We start from the raw sequence: 18,533 nt of genomic DNA on the forward strand, positions 1-18,533 counted from the left end.
ACAGGGACATACAACATAACCAACCCTCCCCACCACCCTGTTACATACTGGAAGCCCCTGTCCACAGACATCTGAAAAATAGATAACATTTGAAAATAACTTTCCTGCTATTACTCTAAATAGTCTTTATTGCAATGGTGACAAAGATTTGTGCTTGTGTTCTTAAGAGTAAAGAAGGAGAAAGGAAATAAGGAAGAAGGGAGAGGGGAGGGAAGGGAGGGAGAGAGGGAGGGAGGGAGGAAGGGAAGGAGGGAGGGAGGGAGGGAAGGATCTAGCTGATCAGTTCCACGCTGCCCCTGCACCGTCTCCTCTCCATGCAGGGTAGAAGGGAGGAATCTTCATGAGCTCTAAATTCACTGCCCTGGTGATCTAAATTCAAAAGCCCCCAAATGGTTTCCTTTTCATTGCACATGAAGCCAGAGAACCACAGTTAGGTCTCCCGAGGCCTGGAGGGTCTGGCGCCGGCCCCACCTGTCCTGCCTCCCCACCCTCACCGCTGCACTCTGGCCACAGGGCCTTCTATCTGTTCGCTGGACAAGATGGGCCCTGACCGGTCTCTGAGCTGTCACTCCAGGGATCTTACATCGCTGGTGCCCGTCATCCCACAGGACTGTGGCTAACCCCACATCCCTTAGGACACTGCCTAAGCTCTGCCCCTCCTTCAATGCAGCTTCCTCCTACTGGCCTTCGTTTATCCTAAAACTGTGGTTCTCTTATGTGTTCACTTGTTTTTCTAACTGCGTGACACACTCGAATTCGAGTAGCCCCCAGCACCCCAGTCCCTGTTCAAAAGAAGTGCGTCTATCAGTCAAATGCATACACGAATTAAGGAGTAAAAATGAATGAAAAGGTACACAGTCGATTTATTATATACAGAGTTTTGCAATGCAAAGTCAATAAGAACTTAAACTCAAGTGGTTCGTGGTCTACGTTTAGCCTCATATGGCCTAGACAGTGCAGTCCCACGCTGTGCACGGCCACACTGCCAACACCAGGCCTGACGCAATGATGGCCACACAGTGACAGCGGGTATCCTGGCCAGAGTCACGTGAAGGCGGCTCAGACTTGCTCCCAGCTTTACAGGAAGGGGCTGTATGTCACTGGGTATCCAGGCTTCTGGGCACCGGCTCTGGATCAGTCACTGACTCCGTCAAAGAACACTAACAGAGCAAGAATACTACCAATGAGGCAGCGGGTCACACAGGGATGGCACACCTTGCTTCAAACTCTGCAAGTCCAAACACAGGGACTAATTCGTGACTAGCGAAACACACACAAGGAAGAAAGTGGGAAGTGTCCCAAATGCCTAAGTTAAAAAGAGACTACTCTGATTATGGGGGGCCAAGAAAGGTTTGATGGGGAGGGTGGTGTTGGGGCTGGGCCTAACCACTGAATGGAATCGGGGTAGGTGGAAGAAAACGCAGTAGACCAGAGGCTCAGAGGGAGAAGACCGAGGAAGAGGAGATACTGAGTCTGAATACTAGCCTAAAGCATGTAGGAGAAGCCAAGAAGCCATGTCTACCATGCTGGATTTCTACAAAAGATGTATTAGGAAGGAGGAGATATAAGCAGAGCTGTGCTTAGGACTGAAATAACAAAGCAGGGCATGTGGGACAGAGGGAGGATCAGAATCGAGGCCCCCAGTCATCCACTCAAGCAGGCACTTTGTGCACCTATGTGTCAAGCTGGGTTTGTGTGCTTAAGATGGATTACTGAGGAAGGCAGTCAGAAGCTTCCCACCTTGGCGGTAGGGAGGGAGTTTACATTCCACCAGGAGAATAAACAATCACAAAAAAAACAGAATTCAAAGCATACTAGATGGCGATAAGCGTGATATGAAAAGAAAAAAAAAAGAAAAGCAGAGTGCAGGAACGAGATGGGTGCAGGATATAGCATTAATCACAGCAGTCAGGGTACCCAAAGGTAAGATGAGAGCCCCTGTGTGTCTAGGGAAGGACTTCCCACACAGAGCAAACCACCAGGGCATGTCCCATCTGAGAGAGGCAAGAGGCCCTTGTTTTCACTCAGGCGTGAGCAGCCATGGAAAGAGTCCCTTCCCCTCTGGTCATCCATCCTCTCTGAAGAATAGCGTTCGGCACTGGAAGGAAACAGGCTGTGACATCATGACAAGTCACAGAGGAAGAGTCTGTGTGTTCGGTGACAGACGTCAGTCTGCAAAGGCTACCTGTGTGGCTGGACTGTGGGGGTGGGGAGAGACGGTTGTAGCTGGGGGCTGGGAGCGGAAGGGACGAGTATCAGGGCACAGTTGGTTTTGGGCAGTGAAATTTACTCGTATTACACTGTATATGGTGGACTCTATCATTCCACATCTGTCCGAGCACACAGCATGTGGCATGCCAAAAGTGAACACGAACATACACCCTGAACTGTGGGTGAGGATGGCCTGGTGAAGACAGCTCACCAGTGGAAACCGATGTGGAGGGTGTTGATAATGGGAGCTCCGAGAAATCCCTGTACTTTCCTCTCCATTCTGCAATGAGCTTAAAAATCGCAGGTTTTTCAAGAGATCTTTGTTTTAAAGACGTTCTAGGGCATGAGTGGAGAGACCATTGAGAAGGCAATTAGGCACTCGGATCAGGGACCAGGGTGAGGTGGGACCCAGGTAAGGTGATCAGGGCAGCAAGAGGGATATGGGACAATGGGCTACGCTGATTCCCCCTAAAGATGCTGCCGACGGGGTTCCTGACGCATGGGATGCTGGGTGTGAGACAGACAGGAGCATCAAAGATGACCCCAGGGTTGCTAAGTCCAAACTAGCAAGGGTCTCCATGAGGACTACAGCTTGAGGAAAGAGAGGTGGAGACAAATATGTCAGGTGGCGGCAACTAAGTGGAAACGATTTGACCGTTCATCTTACCACTAGAAGGGCAGCGGAAGACAGACCAATTCACCCAGCATCTTTATGGAAAGCCAACTCTCCATGCTGGCATGCACAAGGACTGAGTGCCTCACAGTCAATGCACCACAGTCCCTGACATGCAGGTATTTACAAAGCACCAAAATGGTATTTATTATTATTGCTGTTGTTGTTGTTATTGTTGTTAATGAAGATTTTAATAAACTAGCAAGTCAATCAAATTAAATGTTTAATTGAATATGAATTGAATAAATATGAGATGCATGACATAAAATGTAAAATTTTAATATACAATACAAATTAATCAAAATATAATTTAATTATATTTAATTATTAATAATATTATATCAGGATTAACTGTTATTATAATGCTCTGTACCCCACTGAGTATTAGCTAACAGGGATCTGAAACATATAGGATGAGAACTGGTAGGTGCCTGCCATCACAGTGCTCTCTAAGAGCTTTACAGGTGGTGTACACAGAGGGCAGGGGACACATGAGGACTGAGGCAACTGTCCCTGCCTAAGGGGGTGAGATGGGTAGGTGGTGCTGGGAGGGGCTGAGAGTTCTGATGAGCTGGAGCTCACGCTGGGGTGTAAGGAAAGGGGCAGAGGTGAGGCAGGGGCCCCAACTCTTGAGTCTAAATGATGGGCTGCTCATCCCACAAAGGCAAGGACTCAGTCTATCCTGTTCCCATTAGGTCTTCGGGACTCAGCACAGTACCTGGTACTCAGAAGACTCAGTAGATACCTTTTGAGTACAGATACAGGGACCCAGGAAAGGGGACAGACTGGAGGGAACAATGATTTTTTTTTCCCCCCTGGGGTTTCCAATTCAAAGGAAGCTCTGAGCTTCCTGACAATGGTGTCACAAGGACCTGGTAACGCAGATGCAGCCCTGCCCCTAGAAGGCAGTGAGGCACCTGGTGGTGATGCTCAGGGGCTCCCTTGGCAGATGCAGGGTACCTGTATTTCCTGGATGCTTTCCTCCTCTCTGGCATCCACCTTCTTCTCCACACCCTCACCACGAAGCAAGGCTTCCAATGTGGTGCTCTCAGAGGTAAAGCCATCTTTCTTCAGGGGCAGCTCTACTTCTGGAAAACAAAGACAGACAGACGGGTCAGGCACCCAGAGGCAGGTAAGACAAGAAGGGTGATCTTGGGGAACATGCAGAGTTTTGGGTAGGACTCAAATGGTCTATGCCATCTCCTCTTGACAAACAGGACCATGGAACTGACATTGGGTTCAGCTTCCCCACCAGCGCACAGTCCCAGAGAAGATCTCCATCTTGCCCACTCCCTGGGCCAAGTCGAGGCAGAACAGAGAGGGTGCCCTCTAGAGGTAGGATCAGACTGCCCAAGTCTCAGTCCTGCTCTCTGCCACTCTGGGGTTATGACCCAGGACAGGATGCTGAAAGAGCTGGAGCCAATTTCTCCATCTATTAAGAGGAAGAACAGTGCCCAGGACCACGGGGTGTTTGAAAATGCTCAAGCACACCAACGATGTCTGCTTACTAGTGTCTTCAAGGTCTCCTCCCCTTGGCCCTGCTGGCTGCCTGGCTCTGCTTTGTTCCATAAAAAGCTACCAGCCTCGGGGAGACTGTTCTCATCAACTCACAGGGGAAGCAGAAGCCCCAAACCAATGGAAAAAAAGTGACGGCAATGTCCAACAGACTCCAGAGCGACAGAGTAGGAAGACATTGCCGTGCATAGAGAAACCCGCAGCAAGAGTTCCAACACTCCCAACCCTGGAGAAATGAGTAAAGCAGGACTACGGAGCATTTTTCCATAGACATTGGGAGTTATCTTGCTGGGCCTGGGAGCCAACAGGTACTGTTGTTTGGATGCAGAAACTCATTCCCCTCACCACTCAGTTGCTACAAGTTTGGTTCCCAGGGTGGTACTATTGAGAGATGGAGAGACCTTAGGAGATGGGTACTAGTGGGAAACATCCTTAGGTCATTAGGATTATACCCATGAAAGGGATTGTACAACTCTGGTCTCTTCCTCCCCTCTCTCTTTCTGGTCATGAGGCTGGCAATTTGTTCCAGGTATACACTCTCCACCATTGACATCTAGGGAAGCCCCAAAGCCGGGTCTGCCTGGCCAGGGACTAGAATCTTGAAAACTATAAGCCAAAATTAACCATTCTCTTTGTAAGTTAATATCTCAGGTATTCTCTTACTGTCACGGAAGGCTAACATACTGGGCAGTTAAGAAAAGAGGGCTGGAGACAACCTGCTCCTGAGAGACCAGAGAGAGCTCCTGACTCTTCCCCAAAATGCTCCCCAAACCTGAGGTGCTCCCTAAGCTCTTGACAGAGAATTTTAACTTTTTTAAGAACAGAAAACTAAGGTATTAAGTGATATTTTGGTTTAACCATATAATTTTCTTCCAATCTCTTCTTGATCTCAAACCTCGCCTACACACACATACACACACACACACACACACACACACACACACACACACACATATATGTAATTTAAAAAAACACAAGCACCAATGAAACCTTACCATCATCTATTGACCAATAAATATCTGTTGGGCACCTGTCATGGGACAGCCACTGTGCTGGAACTAGAGACACAGGAGGTGACCAAATAATGGCAGAACTCTGTCTTTGGATGACTTAAAGATGCAGCTATGAAATGTTAAATGTAAAACGAAGATGCAGTTATGAACTATCTCTACAAAGGAAAATGGTGAGGGGGCAGCTACTTTACTTCAGTGTCAGGGAAGGCATGTGTGGTGGAGTTATAATTAAATCGAGTGTTAATTATCCCAAATAATTAAGGTGTGCTGCCTTGTGCCCTGTCCTCAGTCAAGCAGTGGGTCACCATCCCTCAAACTTACAATAATCTGATGTGTATGTATGAATTTATCCTTTAACCTTCTGACAATAAATGTGTCTGATTTCCAGAATGGCACCGTGTTTTAGAGCAGGAAAAGTCCAGTCATCTAATCCAATTCCATCTCCTTTCATAAGTGAGTCACTGTAGCTCAGAGAAGTCAAGCAACTTCACCAAGAGCAGGCAGGAAAGCCATCAGATGATCTTTCAAAACCCGGTAAAGATCATGACATGAACTCCGACTCGTTATAACCTTATCAGTAAAGAACAAGCCCAGGCCAAGCCAGGATGGCGCTTTGGTGCCCCGGTGCACATGCAGAGGACAGGGTGAAGCAGAAACACCCAACATGCAGACGCTGTCACTGCCAGATGCCACCTAATCCCCATCACACATGATGTTAGAGTTATTCCATTTTACAGATGAGGCGGCTCAGCGCAGAGAGGTTTAGAACCTGCTTACCACCTATCACAGGTCTGGAGAGGAGCTCCGTACCCTCCCACCTAATCACGCTAAAAGGGCTCTACCACCAGCCCCTTCTCTCTTCCGAGGAAGAAGGAAGGTGTCTTTCCAAAGCTTTGTGCATTCCCACTGCATCCCTAGGCCCTCCCTGTGGTTTTCAAATTTCAGGATGAGAGGCGCATCTCCGCTGAGCATCTCCGCTGACGCTGCGGGCAGTTTGCAGCATGGTGCCGAGCTCTGCGAGAAAATCTCAAGTCTCCCCATCCTCCCGAAACCAACCCCGCCCCCCCCCAATCCATGCAGAATTTCCCATGGGCTGCGAACTTCCCCCTCCTGCTGCCCTTTCTTCCTCCCCCACTAACCAGGCCTCCATCTTGCCCTTCATCATTCACTCTGTACTCGGTCCTCCTTAACTGGATAGGCTGGCATGCACAAGGTAAGAATCAGGAGAGGAAAGGGAGCTGAAGTAGTGAAAATGCAGCGGGTTCCCAACATGCGAAGGGCTCCAAGGGATAGCCAGTGACCCCTGAGGTCCAGGTCCTTCAGGAAGAAAGCAGAGCATAGAGACACAGAGGGGCTTTGCATCACATCGACCGAGCGGCACCACTCTCCCCTAAATGCCAACATCTTTTATTGGCTCGTATAGCTTCATTTTCAAACAGACGTGAAGTCAAACCCTATTAAGTCTTGCTTGGGGCAGTTTCTTAACCTAAGTCTCTGTCGATGAGTTACATGGGGTGATACAGGCGTGTACCTCATAGTGTTGGTACAAGAATCGAACAAGGTAGGGGCCGGAGAGATGGCTCATTGGTTAAGAGTACTGACTGCTCTTGCAGAGGACCTGGGTTCAATTCCCAGCACCCACATAGAAGCTCACAATTGTCTGTAATCCATCTCCAAATGTAATCCACCCTCACACAGACATACATGCGGGTAAAACAAAATGCACATAAAATAAAAATAAAGCATTAAAAAAGGAAGAAGGACATTGAAAAAGAATCAAAGAAGGTAGTATGTATAAAGAAATTCCAAAAGATTCACCCCAAAACCTAGTATGTGAACATTATGAGAGGCATGTTGATTTTTTTTTTTGTTTCATTCTATTTAAAACTTGAGTTCTAAATTGGGTGATATGTGCAAAGAACCTGGACAGTTTGAGCGTCCCACAATTGCTATAAGTTATTATAACCAAACTTTTAATCACTAATGTTAATGGTCCAATAGAAATCCAGTAAAAGCTACTTGTATCATCCTAAATTTTCTAGTTGTCATATTTTTGAAAGACAAGAAACAGGTGCAATTAAGTTTCATATTTTCTCTATCCAAAATACTACCATATCACCATGAAATAAATATGTGAAAACTGATGTGATGTTTTACAGTCTTTTAGACCTTACTGGTATATATGTTCCCCTTATAACACATATAAATTCAGATGAGGGCTCCAAAGCCACATGAGGCTAACAGCTACCCACTGGACAGAGCAGCTTTACAGCATTAAAAGAAATGCTTAGGGAGATTCTTGCTTTCGGTAGGTGGACAGAATTTAAACATGGTTTTAATGTTGTCTGTTTAATGCCCAGTGGAGTACCATTCCATGAGCGGCATTCAGGCTGACCTCTGGCAAACCCTGTTCACAAAGCATTGTGGGAAAGGTTTGACGAGTCAGAATGAAAGGCTCACCCCATCCCCCCAGACAACCCAGCAGAGGGTACATTCTCTGCCTCTTAACCACAGGGGGTCCCCAGAGCACATCAAGGAGAAAGGTGACAGGTCCAAGCTCTCCCACAATGTACACACTGCATACACTCCTGGGAACCCTGGGGAATGTTACTGATTCAATTTTATTCTAATGTGGCTCATCTGGATATAGGATCCAGTGACTCTTTAAAAGGCTTCTCTTGTTTAACCTCATATGAAGTTGGAGACCACATAACCCCGAGACAGGAGCCATCAAACATTTAACATCAAAAGAAAATGGGCCAACACACACACACACACACACACACACACACACACACACACACACACGTAATTCATTTTTAAATCGGTCTGATTTTATACACAGGGATGTGAACCTATGGATCGTTACTCTCTCCAGAGCAGCAGCAGCTGTCACCCAAGCCAGCCACCTCCCTGGGACCCGGAGGCAGCTCTGCCTCCACTTCTAATTGGGAACAGAGATACTCCTTGGGTGACTTCCAGCACGATCCATCACACCAGAGACAGCTTCTGTGCAAACCGAAACAAATCGGTTTCCAAATAAGAAAAAAAACAAAAACAAAAAAAAACAAAAAAAAAAACCCACCTCTTAGACAAACAAGGATTGAAGCATCGGAAGTCCAAAGAGAAAAGGGGAAGAAAAAAAAAACACGCCACAAATAAAAGCAGAGGGGGGAAAAATTGCCAGTGAAGCACTGTGGCTTCTCCCCAGGTTCCGGACAGGGCAGCCTTCCTCGGGTGCAGATCAAAGCCATAAGCTTTTGACACAGGTGCCCTAAGCCTGCCACCCAATGCACCAAAAGAAAAGCTTCCACTGGGTTGTTGGAGCCACTGAGCTCATTAACAGGGCGCAGTCAAGATGAGCCTGAAAGTACGACATGGGAGCAGAGTGAGTAATTAAATCCCAGGTCATTTAAAAATGCAAACGCCTTGGATGTCACAGGCTCCCTGAGCCTCTGACTCCTTCTCCTTCATTATTAGGCTAAGGATGGAAGGCTGGGAACCTCCAACTCGTATATGGATTATAATAAAATATGCTGCATAAAAAAAAAAAAAACAGATTAAGACAGGTCTTCTTTGGGGAAATATACAAAGAGAGGAGCTGTCTGTTAGCTGTCGGGTTTGCAAGAGATACCATCTTCCGGGAGGCTGGGCTCTGCCAACAGACAGGCTGCCCCAAGGGAAATCGTGGTGAAACACCCCGACAAGGCGCATCCATCCGTCTATCCATCATGGGCTCCCTCTGACACAGGGGCCTGGAGATAGAGTCGTGGTACAGAAAGGGGGCGGGGGAGCCCACAGACAACAGAAAAAAAAAATCTCTTGCTAGCGCATGAGTGCTCAGGGGTTTTTTGTTGTCGTGGTTGTTTTTTAATGCCTGTCTCTAGTTTTTCTTTAAAAATACAAATGTGCCATTTTCTCTTCCGGGTGCTTATTATTTTGTGGAGTTAAGTTCATCATAGGTCCTTGGATTTATACATCAACTTACACCAAGGAGCAAGGAGCTTAAAGCTCAGGATTTCGTTTATCTTCTGCAGACTTTCAGTCTACAGAGCAAAAGGGGGAAAGATAGGGCATGGGGACCAGAGACCTGATTTCCTACAAGGGCGGTAGGCCCGGGGAACAAGCAGATGGATCCCTTTTCTGGACTGCATTTGATTTCCGGGTTTATGACTCATAACGCTCAAAATGAGGTTCTCATTGAGGACCTGTCACCCAGGCTGCAGCTCTCAGGTCCTGCTATAGATAGCTTGGGTTAGCATCCCAGGATAGCGCCCCAACAGGAGAACCATCATTCCCCTCCCCTGCCCCAGTGACCCTGGCTGTGCCTGCTCACACTCCTCTAAGAAGACACCTTAAGGCAAGTAAGTTCTAGAATTTGCGATTAGTGCTCCAGGGAAGCAGTTTCCAGGACCTGAGGTACACAGAAACATCCATGACATCAAAGGAAGTCACTCGTGGGCCAGCCCACAGGATGAATAAGTGCTGCGTCATAGGAAGGGCAGAGAGATGCATCATAGTGGGAATAGACTGAGTGGAGGAGGCATTCCCACAGTGTGTGGAACCCACTGGAGAAGGTTCCAAGGTTTCAGGTAGGTAGGAGGAATGCATTCTGGAGATCTATGGAACAGCATAGTGACTGGTTATTAATAATGTATTGCTGGACTTAAAATTGCTGAAGGAGTAGATCTGAGTGTTCTTACCACCAAAAATAATGATCAACTCTATGAGGTGATAGACACGTTCATTAGTCTTATCTAGTCATTGTACAGTGTCCACATATATCAAACATCAGGTTGAATAGGAATGTGGCTCACTGCTAGAGCACTTGCCTACCATACCCAAGGCCTCCAGGAACACACACATACACACATACACACACACACACACACACACACACACACACACACACACACACACACACCACTTCAAGTATACCTTTATAAAGCTTGGAAAAGTTAAAACTAAATACTTTGTAGCTCAGTTGCTAGAGTACTTGCCTAGCATGCATGCAGCCCTGGGCTCTATACCCAGTCCTATATAAAACGGATGTGACTACACACACGATTAAGAGTTCAAGACCATTCTTGGCTACACAGCAAGTTCAAGCCAGCAACACACATGAGATCCTGTCTGCAAATAATTAAAAAGCAGTTCAAAGGGGTTGGCTATTTGGGGATGCAATCTCATTTCTACTACCCTAAACCACACAGTTGCCTTTGAACACCTCATCTGTAAAACTGAAAGAACAGAGCCAACCTCCACTGTCGATAAGGACCAAAGGAAGAGACAGCAGCTATGAAAGGTCTGAGCCAAGGAGATGATCCAAAGTTAGGCTCCCTTCTTTCCTCGGCCTCTATGTTCCTGTTCTTGTGCTCCTCAGACCCAACTCCCTAACTTCCAACACTCTCAGGCCACCAGGCATGACAAAGACCCAGCTCTCCCCAGAATGGGTACGGCCCAGGGAGGGCAGAAGCAACCAGGCGGGATCTGGAACAGTTAAAGGGACAGGAGAGGGGGGTGTGAATGGAGCTCCAAGCAGAGACATGGCCCCTGCCCCAATGCCAGGGCAGGTACAGTCCTTGCAGCTCTGAAGGAGACCTAGCAGCGGCATGGTAGATGGCACCCTGCTGCCCATTGATTTGGCAGATATGGCCGAGTACTTACTGTGTACCAGGCTGTCCCAGGTGCTTGGGACACAGTTGTGGATGAGGCAAAAATCCCCGCCTTCACAAGCGGAACTTACATGCAAGTTCCTAAGAGATGATACAGGTGGCGAGCGATATAAGAAATGAGTGGGTAACGTCTACAGGCCGACATTGGGCAATCGGTGCTTTGGAGAAAAGACAGAGCAGGGCTAGGAAAGTGGCACGTCGGGGTGATAGGAGGGTGAGATACCTTAAAGCATGGACCTGGAAGAGAAGCGAGAAGGAGCCTGTTCCGATGTCCATGCAATGACGTCACAGGTAGAGAGTCATTTGTGCATGTGCCCTGAAGCTGCCATTTGCCTGGAGCACACACAGGGAGTTGTGGGGACTTTGAAGTGCTGCGTAGGTGGCAGCAAGAAGATCAGCTTCCCCCCTAAGCGTGATGGTAAGCCACGGGAGGTTCTGAGCAGAGTAGCAGGCTGATGCCTATATAGTAACAGGATCACTCTGAAGTGGGGGGGGGGGGTGGACAAAAAGGAGGAGACCAGTTAGGAGGTTCTATACGACATACAGAGCCCAGGATAAGCATAGGCTGGAAGGGAGCTGGCTGAGCAGGGGCAAGGCTCTGTCTTCAGGGACCTTAGAATCTCCTTGTCAAACCCATCCAGATTACACTGGGCAGGAATCCCCTGGTCCCCAAGCAAGGAGGCTTCCCTACATAACCAATCTGTCCCAAGGCTAGATGTCTCACGCTACAGGGACCAAGATGTCGATCCTTATCTGGGCAAGTCCACAGAGGAACGGTTCTCCAAGAAGAAGACAGACCAGCTTCCACCAGAGCAGAGGACAGGCTTGGGCAAATGGGCCTGCCCTAGCTTATCACATTGCTGCTATCTGCCCTAGCATATCGCAGGACAGCCGCTATAGTAAAAGCAAACAGTGGGTCCCACAGCCAGGTTCCCAGAACTCTCCTCCACACAGAAGATTCTAGAAGGAGGCTATGGGGGAAAACTCAGAGGCATTATGTGTTCCCTCTCCAGACAAGACAGAGCACAATTTCCCTGCGGTGCAGCAAGCTGTCTGCAACAATCTCATCACTGATACTGAGGAGTGGTGCAGGGTTAGTGGAGGCCCCTGGGCTCACGCCAGAGCGTCTGGAGGGGTAACACTGCTGTGCCTCCTCACACTGCCCCCCTACCACCTGGTCTTTAGAATGCCCTCAAGAAGCTACCATTAGCTTCTCCGTGAAGAATCAAGGTCTGATCATCCAGGTAACTTGCCCAAGCTCACAAAGCTAGTGGTTGGAGGAGTCTGAACTTGAACCCAGGCCTTGGGACATCCATTCAGTGGTTCTTCTCCAATAGATTATGAGAAAAGGAAAGAGCACCGGAAAGGGGTCTCCAACTGACGACGACTAAATAGAGGCCCAGGACAATGATGGAGCTGGATGGGAAGCCCAGCTCAGGGCCAAGGCTTCTCCTCCTCCCTCCCTCAGCTTCCCTCGTCTGTGAAAGGACAAAGAGAGCTCAGTGTGCTGTCCCAGCCTCATTTGACAACTCTGTATCATCCTTCGACCACGCACTAGGCCTTTGTGCTGGCTGCTAGCGATGCAGCGGAAGAAGATGGGTCCCTGCCCTCTCTCTACCTGTCAGTGAGAAGCGGTGCGGGAGGTGGGGGGGGGGGGGGGGCGGGTAATGGCAGACTTAAGTGATTCTCAGGCTTATGGCCCCTTCTCTAAACATGGCTCTCTGGCCCAGCTATAAAATGAAGCCTTAGGCACAGCAGCAGCCATGCGGCTACCCTGCCCGCCTCCAGCTGCAGGCCTGTGTCCCTTGCCAGGAGCACAAGCTGTGCCAAGGACGCCTAAATTCTGTCAACCCCAGTTCCGCCCCCGAGACCACAGGGGAGCCCAGGAGCAGGTCCCAGGGACACAGACAGTTGCAACATGAAGTGAGCTAGCTGGAGGCCTGCCCACCTCTCCCCAGCTCCCCTTACTCCTGGGGCCACCAGGAGCCGGAGAGGCAGCCGAGGCAGGCATCTGGGATAGATGGCTGCAGGCTCTGACATCGCAGGAAAGAGATAAATGACAGGTCATTTCCCCTGATGCACTTGAAGGCATCCATTCTCCCGGCCATCCCAAGCTCAGACACCCCCACGCAGAGGCAGATAAACACTGACAGATGGGGGTGGGAGCCCGTGTCCTTCTCCCGCGGAAGGACACAGACGCATTCCCGGCGGGCCCGGCGGAAGGTCACACTGACCACGGGCTCACACCTAGCTCCGGGCTCTGCTTGTCTCTTCCTCGCTGCCTTCACTTGTGCCCACCACCACCACCCCCACCTGACTCATCCATCTGAGGAGTGCCTGGCGGAGGGGGAGGGCTGGGGGGGGCACAGGAGCCTGCCGACAGCCCCATCAATCTCAACCTACATGCTTGGCACATCAGCGTTCCTTAAGCTGTTCCGGGACGGGAGGGTGTTAGAGGAACCGGGGGGAACTGTCTTGGGGAGAAGAGAAATCACATCAAGCATCAGAGAGCAAATGGTGGAAGAAGCCCAGAGACTATTAAAATGTGGGCCATGTACAAAGACAGTAGGGAACTAATTAAGATGCAGGATTTGCAAACGCTGGGGAAGTTGGCCACAGCCTGCTCCCATCTGTAGAGTTCTGGCAATTCTGCGCGGCAGGGACAGCACCCTCGGCAGGCTCCGGCCTCCTCCTGGACCTTTCCCTTGAGGATACCCCCTGAGGGTCTTTGTAACTGACTTGTTGGCTGGCTTATGGCTTTCTGTGTTTGGGGGCATCCTGAGCTACAGTCTCCTTCAGGGCTCCCGCCTTCCTGTCAGTCGCTCCCCCCACATCACCGCCACCGGCAGCCCAAGGAGGGAAGTAAGTATATCCTGGTCATTCATCCCCAGTCATTGAAACGCTGCCCAAAACAAGAAACGAGGAGAAAGAACCAGAACTCGTTTCTGGCTGCCTTCCCTCCCGTTACCCTTGGAGTTCAGCAAAGGAGGCAAAGAGCCTGCTGGTGCCCGAGCGTGGCAGGCCAGAGGCGCTGATGGGAGCTTCAGGTTCTCAGGGAGCAGGGGACAGCTCAGACCTTCAAAGCTCATGAGTCTGCGAGCATCTGGATGAACGTGTACATCAGGTCCTGGAGAGAACGATGCCAGTCCCGACCTGCTCCCTTTAGTGCGCCTTCTTCCAGCTTCACCACGGACCCTTGAGAAATTAACTTTCTAATCTGCACCACAGTTTCCCAACCTCTAAAATGAAGATAATATCTTCCCAAGACCACAGGGACCAAAGGTCTGGAGTTGAAAGATGCTCAACTCGCTGAGCGTTTAATCCAGAGAGACACTAAGGAAAAGTTTGTTACCAACCTTTTTCTTTCCTTTGCCAGGCCAAAAAAAAAAAAAAAAAAAAAAAAAAAAAAAAAAAAAAAGTTGAAGGCTCCTTTTTGAAGGAGCTAGTTTTGCCTACAATCTGCCCTTCCCCTTTTCAAGGACAGAGCTCAGTTCTTGGGGCGGGGGGTGACCAGGAGGAGGCTCCTCACTAGCCCCAGATTTCCTGTTGCAGGAATTGTGACATCTCTACGTGGCAAAACACCTTGTGCTACCTCTGCGACCAAGAGCAAGTCCCAGAGAACACTACACCCAGTTGTCAGGCAGGGAGAAGTAGTCCTGTGTGTGTCGTCCTTCAGACACCAGGCCAGTGGGAGCCTGCGGGCTCCTCACTCAGAGATGGGAGTGGGGAATGAGAGAAACACATAGGTCCAGGACAATATGGATACCCTGAGACACCAAGGAGTTCTTCCCAGCCCGTAGCCCCTTCCCACCCCACCCCACACCACACATTGGTCTTCCCAACAAGAAATAGATGTAGGAGGGGTGACATGTTCACAGTGACAGGTGGAATGAAAGCTGCCAGACTGAGGAGGAGCCCCTCCATCCGGTCATAACTCTGGCCGGGAACGAATGACTTAAAGGCAGCTCTTTCTGTCCCCACGTGGGGAGCGCCCTCATTGAAGATGAGCTGTGTCCTTCAAGGAGTGCGGGGAGCCAAGCCAGAACCTTCCCTAGACTGCCGAATACGGCCACCCCCACTGTGTCCAGACCTGGTTTCCTGACAGTCACCAAGCTCAGTCCAGACACAGGGACAGCCATCTCACACCTAGCCCATGAGGCGGTGCCGGGACCTCAAAGAGGACAGGAAGACAAGCCCTAGGGTTGGCATGATGCTCAGTAGCCTACCTTCCTCCTCCTCCATGCAAGTTCTGGCATGGAGGATGCTCATGACATGGGGTAATCTGGTTCCAGGCAGCGACCCTCAGTCCACACAGAACAGGGTCCTCCTCCCACAAGCCAACGGGGGTGGAGGGAGGAAGTGGGGATGCACTTCAGGAAGGTGTCAACAGGGGCTCCAGGAGTCTTCAACACTGCCAAATTCCTAGGACATGTCCAGGGGTACCCACCCTCCCAGAAGTGTGAGAAGGTGGTTGGTTACCTTCCAATATAAGTTCACTCTTCTAATTTCTGTATTTTTAAAGAGATTCAGGCCAAGATAGATAAATTACTGACTTTTAGCAAGTTTTATCCAAAGATTATATATGATGTTACACAAATTATTTTTCCTAGTTATTCTTATATCTTAGACATCTTTGATTTTCTTGAGTCTCTTTTTAAAAATTTGAGGGGGGTGTACATAGGTGTGTGGTTGATATATTGTGTACCCCAATAAACTTATCTGGAGGTCAGAGAACAGAATAGCCATTATATTAAACATAGAGGTTAGGCAGTGGTAGCACACACGCCTTTAATCCTAGCATTCAGGAGGCAGAGATCCGTTCAAAGCCACACTGGAAACAGCCAGGCATGATGACACATGCCTTTCATCCCAGGAAGTGATGACAGGAAGCAGAAAGGTATATAAGGCGTAAGAACCAGGAACTAGAGCCTGGTTAAGCTTTAAGGCTTCTAACAGCCATTCAGCTGAGATCCATTCAGATGAGGACACAGAGGCTTCCAGTTTGAGGAAATGAGATCATCTGAGGAATTGGTGAGGTGAGGTTAGCTGTAGCTGGTTCTGCTTCTCTGATCTTTCAGCATTCACCCCAATGCCTGGCTCCAGGTTTGTTTTTAGTAATAAGAACTTCTAACAATTCGTGCTACATATGTGTATGCATGTGTGTGTGCATGATGGGGCACACACATGCCACAGCACACATATGGAGGTCAGAGGGCAACTTTGTAGAGCTGGTTTTCTCCTTCTGCCTTAACATGGGTTCTCAGGATTGAATTCAGGTCACCTGGCTTATGCAGTGAACACCTTTACCTGCTCAGCCACCTCATTGGCCTTTGAGTCACACTTTTAAAAGGCAAAATAATATTGCACTTTATGAATGTAATATGCAACTAACTAGGCCCCATCAAAGGGCTCCATAATAGTTTCGAAGCTTTGTTTATTGTTGTTACAAGCAATGCCACAATAACCATATTTAAGGAAATATGTTTATAATTTAGATAATATGTATCTAAAATTAAATAGCACATACTATGTGTGGTAGTTGGAATAAGAATGAGACCTTAGAGTCTCTTATGTTTGAATTCTTGGTCTCCAGTTAGCAGAACTTTTTGTAAAGGATGAAGAAGTGTGGCCTTGTTGGAAGTGTACCACTGGGCCCATGCCAGGCATTCTCTCTCTCTCTCTCTCTCTCTCTCTCTCTCTCTCTCTCTCTCTCTCTCTCTCCTCTTCCCCTCCCCCTCTCCTCCCTCTCTCTCTCTCTCTCTGCCTGATGCCAATGGACCAGGATGTAAAGCTCTCAGCTACTGCTCTACTGCTGTGCCTGTGTGTTTCACACCATGATGATCATGGACTCACCCTCTACAACTGTAAGCCAGCCCCAATTAAATGCTTCCTTTTGTAAGAGTTGCCTTGGTCATGGTGTCTCTTCACAGCAACAGAATAGTAACTAAGACAGTATATGCATGACATATCACCAGCAATAAAATGTCCAGTCCAACGGACCTGTGCTTTGTGCGTACATGTGGATGTGTTCATGTGTGTATTTATATACATGTTTGTGAATATATATGTGTATATATGTATATATATATGCACATGTATATCAATGCACATTGCAAATGTGTACACATGTGTGTGAAGGTCAGAGGTCGACACTGGTTTCTTCCTCAGTCACTCTCCATCTCATTTTTTTCTTTGTTTTCTTATGTGGGTGTGAGTGTGGGTATGGGGGTGGTGTGCACGTGTGTGCACACACATGTGAAGGTCAGAAGACAACCTGTGGGAGTATGTTCTCTCCTGTTACTGTGTAGGCTCTGGGATCAAACTCAGGTCATCAGGCTTGACCACAAGCACCCTCGCCTGCTGAGCTATCTTGCTGGCTCCCCTCCTCCGCCTCCCTGGCATGAGGTTAGAGGTGCTGGGTGGCAAGCTTGTCACTGAGTCGTCTTCCCAGCTCTGAGCCAGTACTTGTCAAAGGCTGAAGGTGCTAAGACGTCCCTCCTCTGTCACAGGCGAAGAGGACCATATCTCTCTGTCTCCCTCTGTTTCCTTCACTGCCACAATCACACACACACACACACACACACACACACACACACACATATACGGAGACATGCAAACACACATACACACACTTATACACACACACACACTTAAACACACACATATATATACACAAATATATAGAGAGAGACACTTATATACATATGTACACTCACACACTTATACACATCTCTCTCTCTCTCTCACACACACACACACACACACACACACACACACACACACACACCCCTGACCTAAGAGGAATTATATAGTAAGTTCTCCAGAGACTCCATGAGTGGTTCTCCTGAGTCACACTCAATGGTATCGATCAAAACTCTCTTGGAGCCCAAATGGAATAAAACTAAGAACTGGCCATTTAAAAAAAATTGTCCAAATCAACCTGTTTAGAGAGAACATACCCCAGAAAAGAAAAGAGGTTCCCTAGGAGGAAACTGCATCTTATAAATGACGAAAGCAGAGACTGCATCTCCCATGAGGGCACTGAAGAGGGGCTGCGTTCTTCATCCTTTTGTGGGAATCCAGCCAGTGACAGTGTCACCTTGCACGTTGCTCGAAGGTGCCTGTGTGCTCACTGAGGCCTGTGTTGAAGGGATGTTCCTGAAAGTTTGACTCTTTTGAAAAACCCAAGTGTTAGAATGGGAAGTTGGCTCAGTCAGTAAAGTGGGTGCATGCAAGCTTGAGGACCTGAGTTCAATCCCCAGAATCGACATTTAAAATAGCTAAGCTCTACAATCTAGGCGGGATTGCGTGTCCCTATAACCCCAGCACTGGGGAGGCAGAGCGAGAATTCTTGGGGCTCACTGGGCAGCCCGACTAGCTGAATCGGCAAGCTTCAGGCCAATGAGAGACCCTGTCTTATAAAACAAGGTGGATGGTTCCTGAGGA

General features: G+C 48.6%; 1 protein-coding gene across 4 annotated transcripts in view; it reads right to left on the reverse strand.

Moving 5' to 3' along the window:
- The window catches only part of Dpf3 (double PHD fingers 3), a 287,665-nt gene that overhangs the window by 121,500 nt on the left and 147,632 nt on the right, over window positions 1-18,533 (reverse strand). For all 4 annotated transcript variants that reach the window (XM_028877217.2, XM_037210696.1, XM_028877243.2 and 1 more), the window contains exon 4: window positions 3,845-3,972. In XM_028877217.2, coding sequence (XP_028733050.1) covers window positions 3,845-3,972 — 128 coding nt within the window. The remainder of the gene's footprint in view (window positions 1-3,844; window positions 3,973-18,533) is intronic.

This window comes from Peromyscus leucopus, chromosome 14, assembly GCF_004664715.2.
Source record: "Peromyscus leucopus breed LL Stock chromosome 14, UCI_PerLeu_2.1, whole genome shotgun sequence".
NCBI classification, from domain to species: domain Eukaryota; kingdom Metazoa; phylum Chordata; class Mammalia; order Rodentia; family Cricetidae; genus Peromyscus; species Peromyscus leucopus.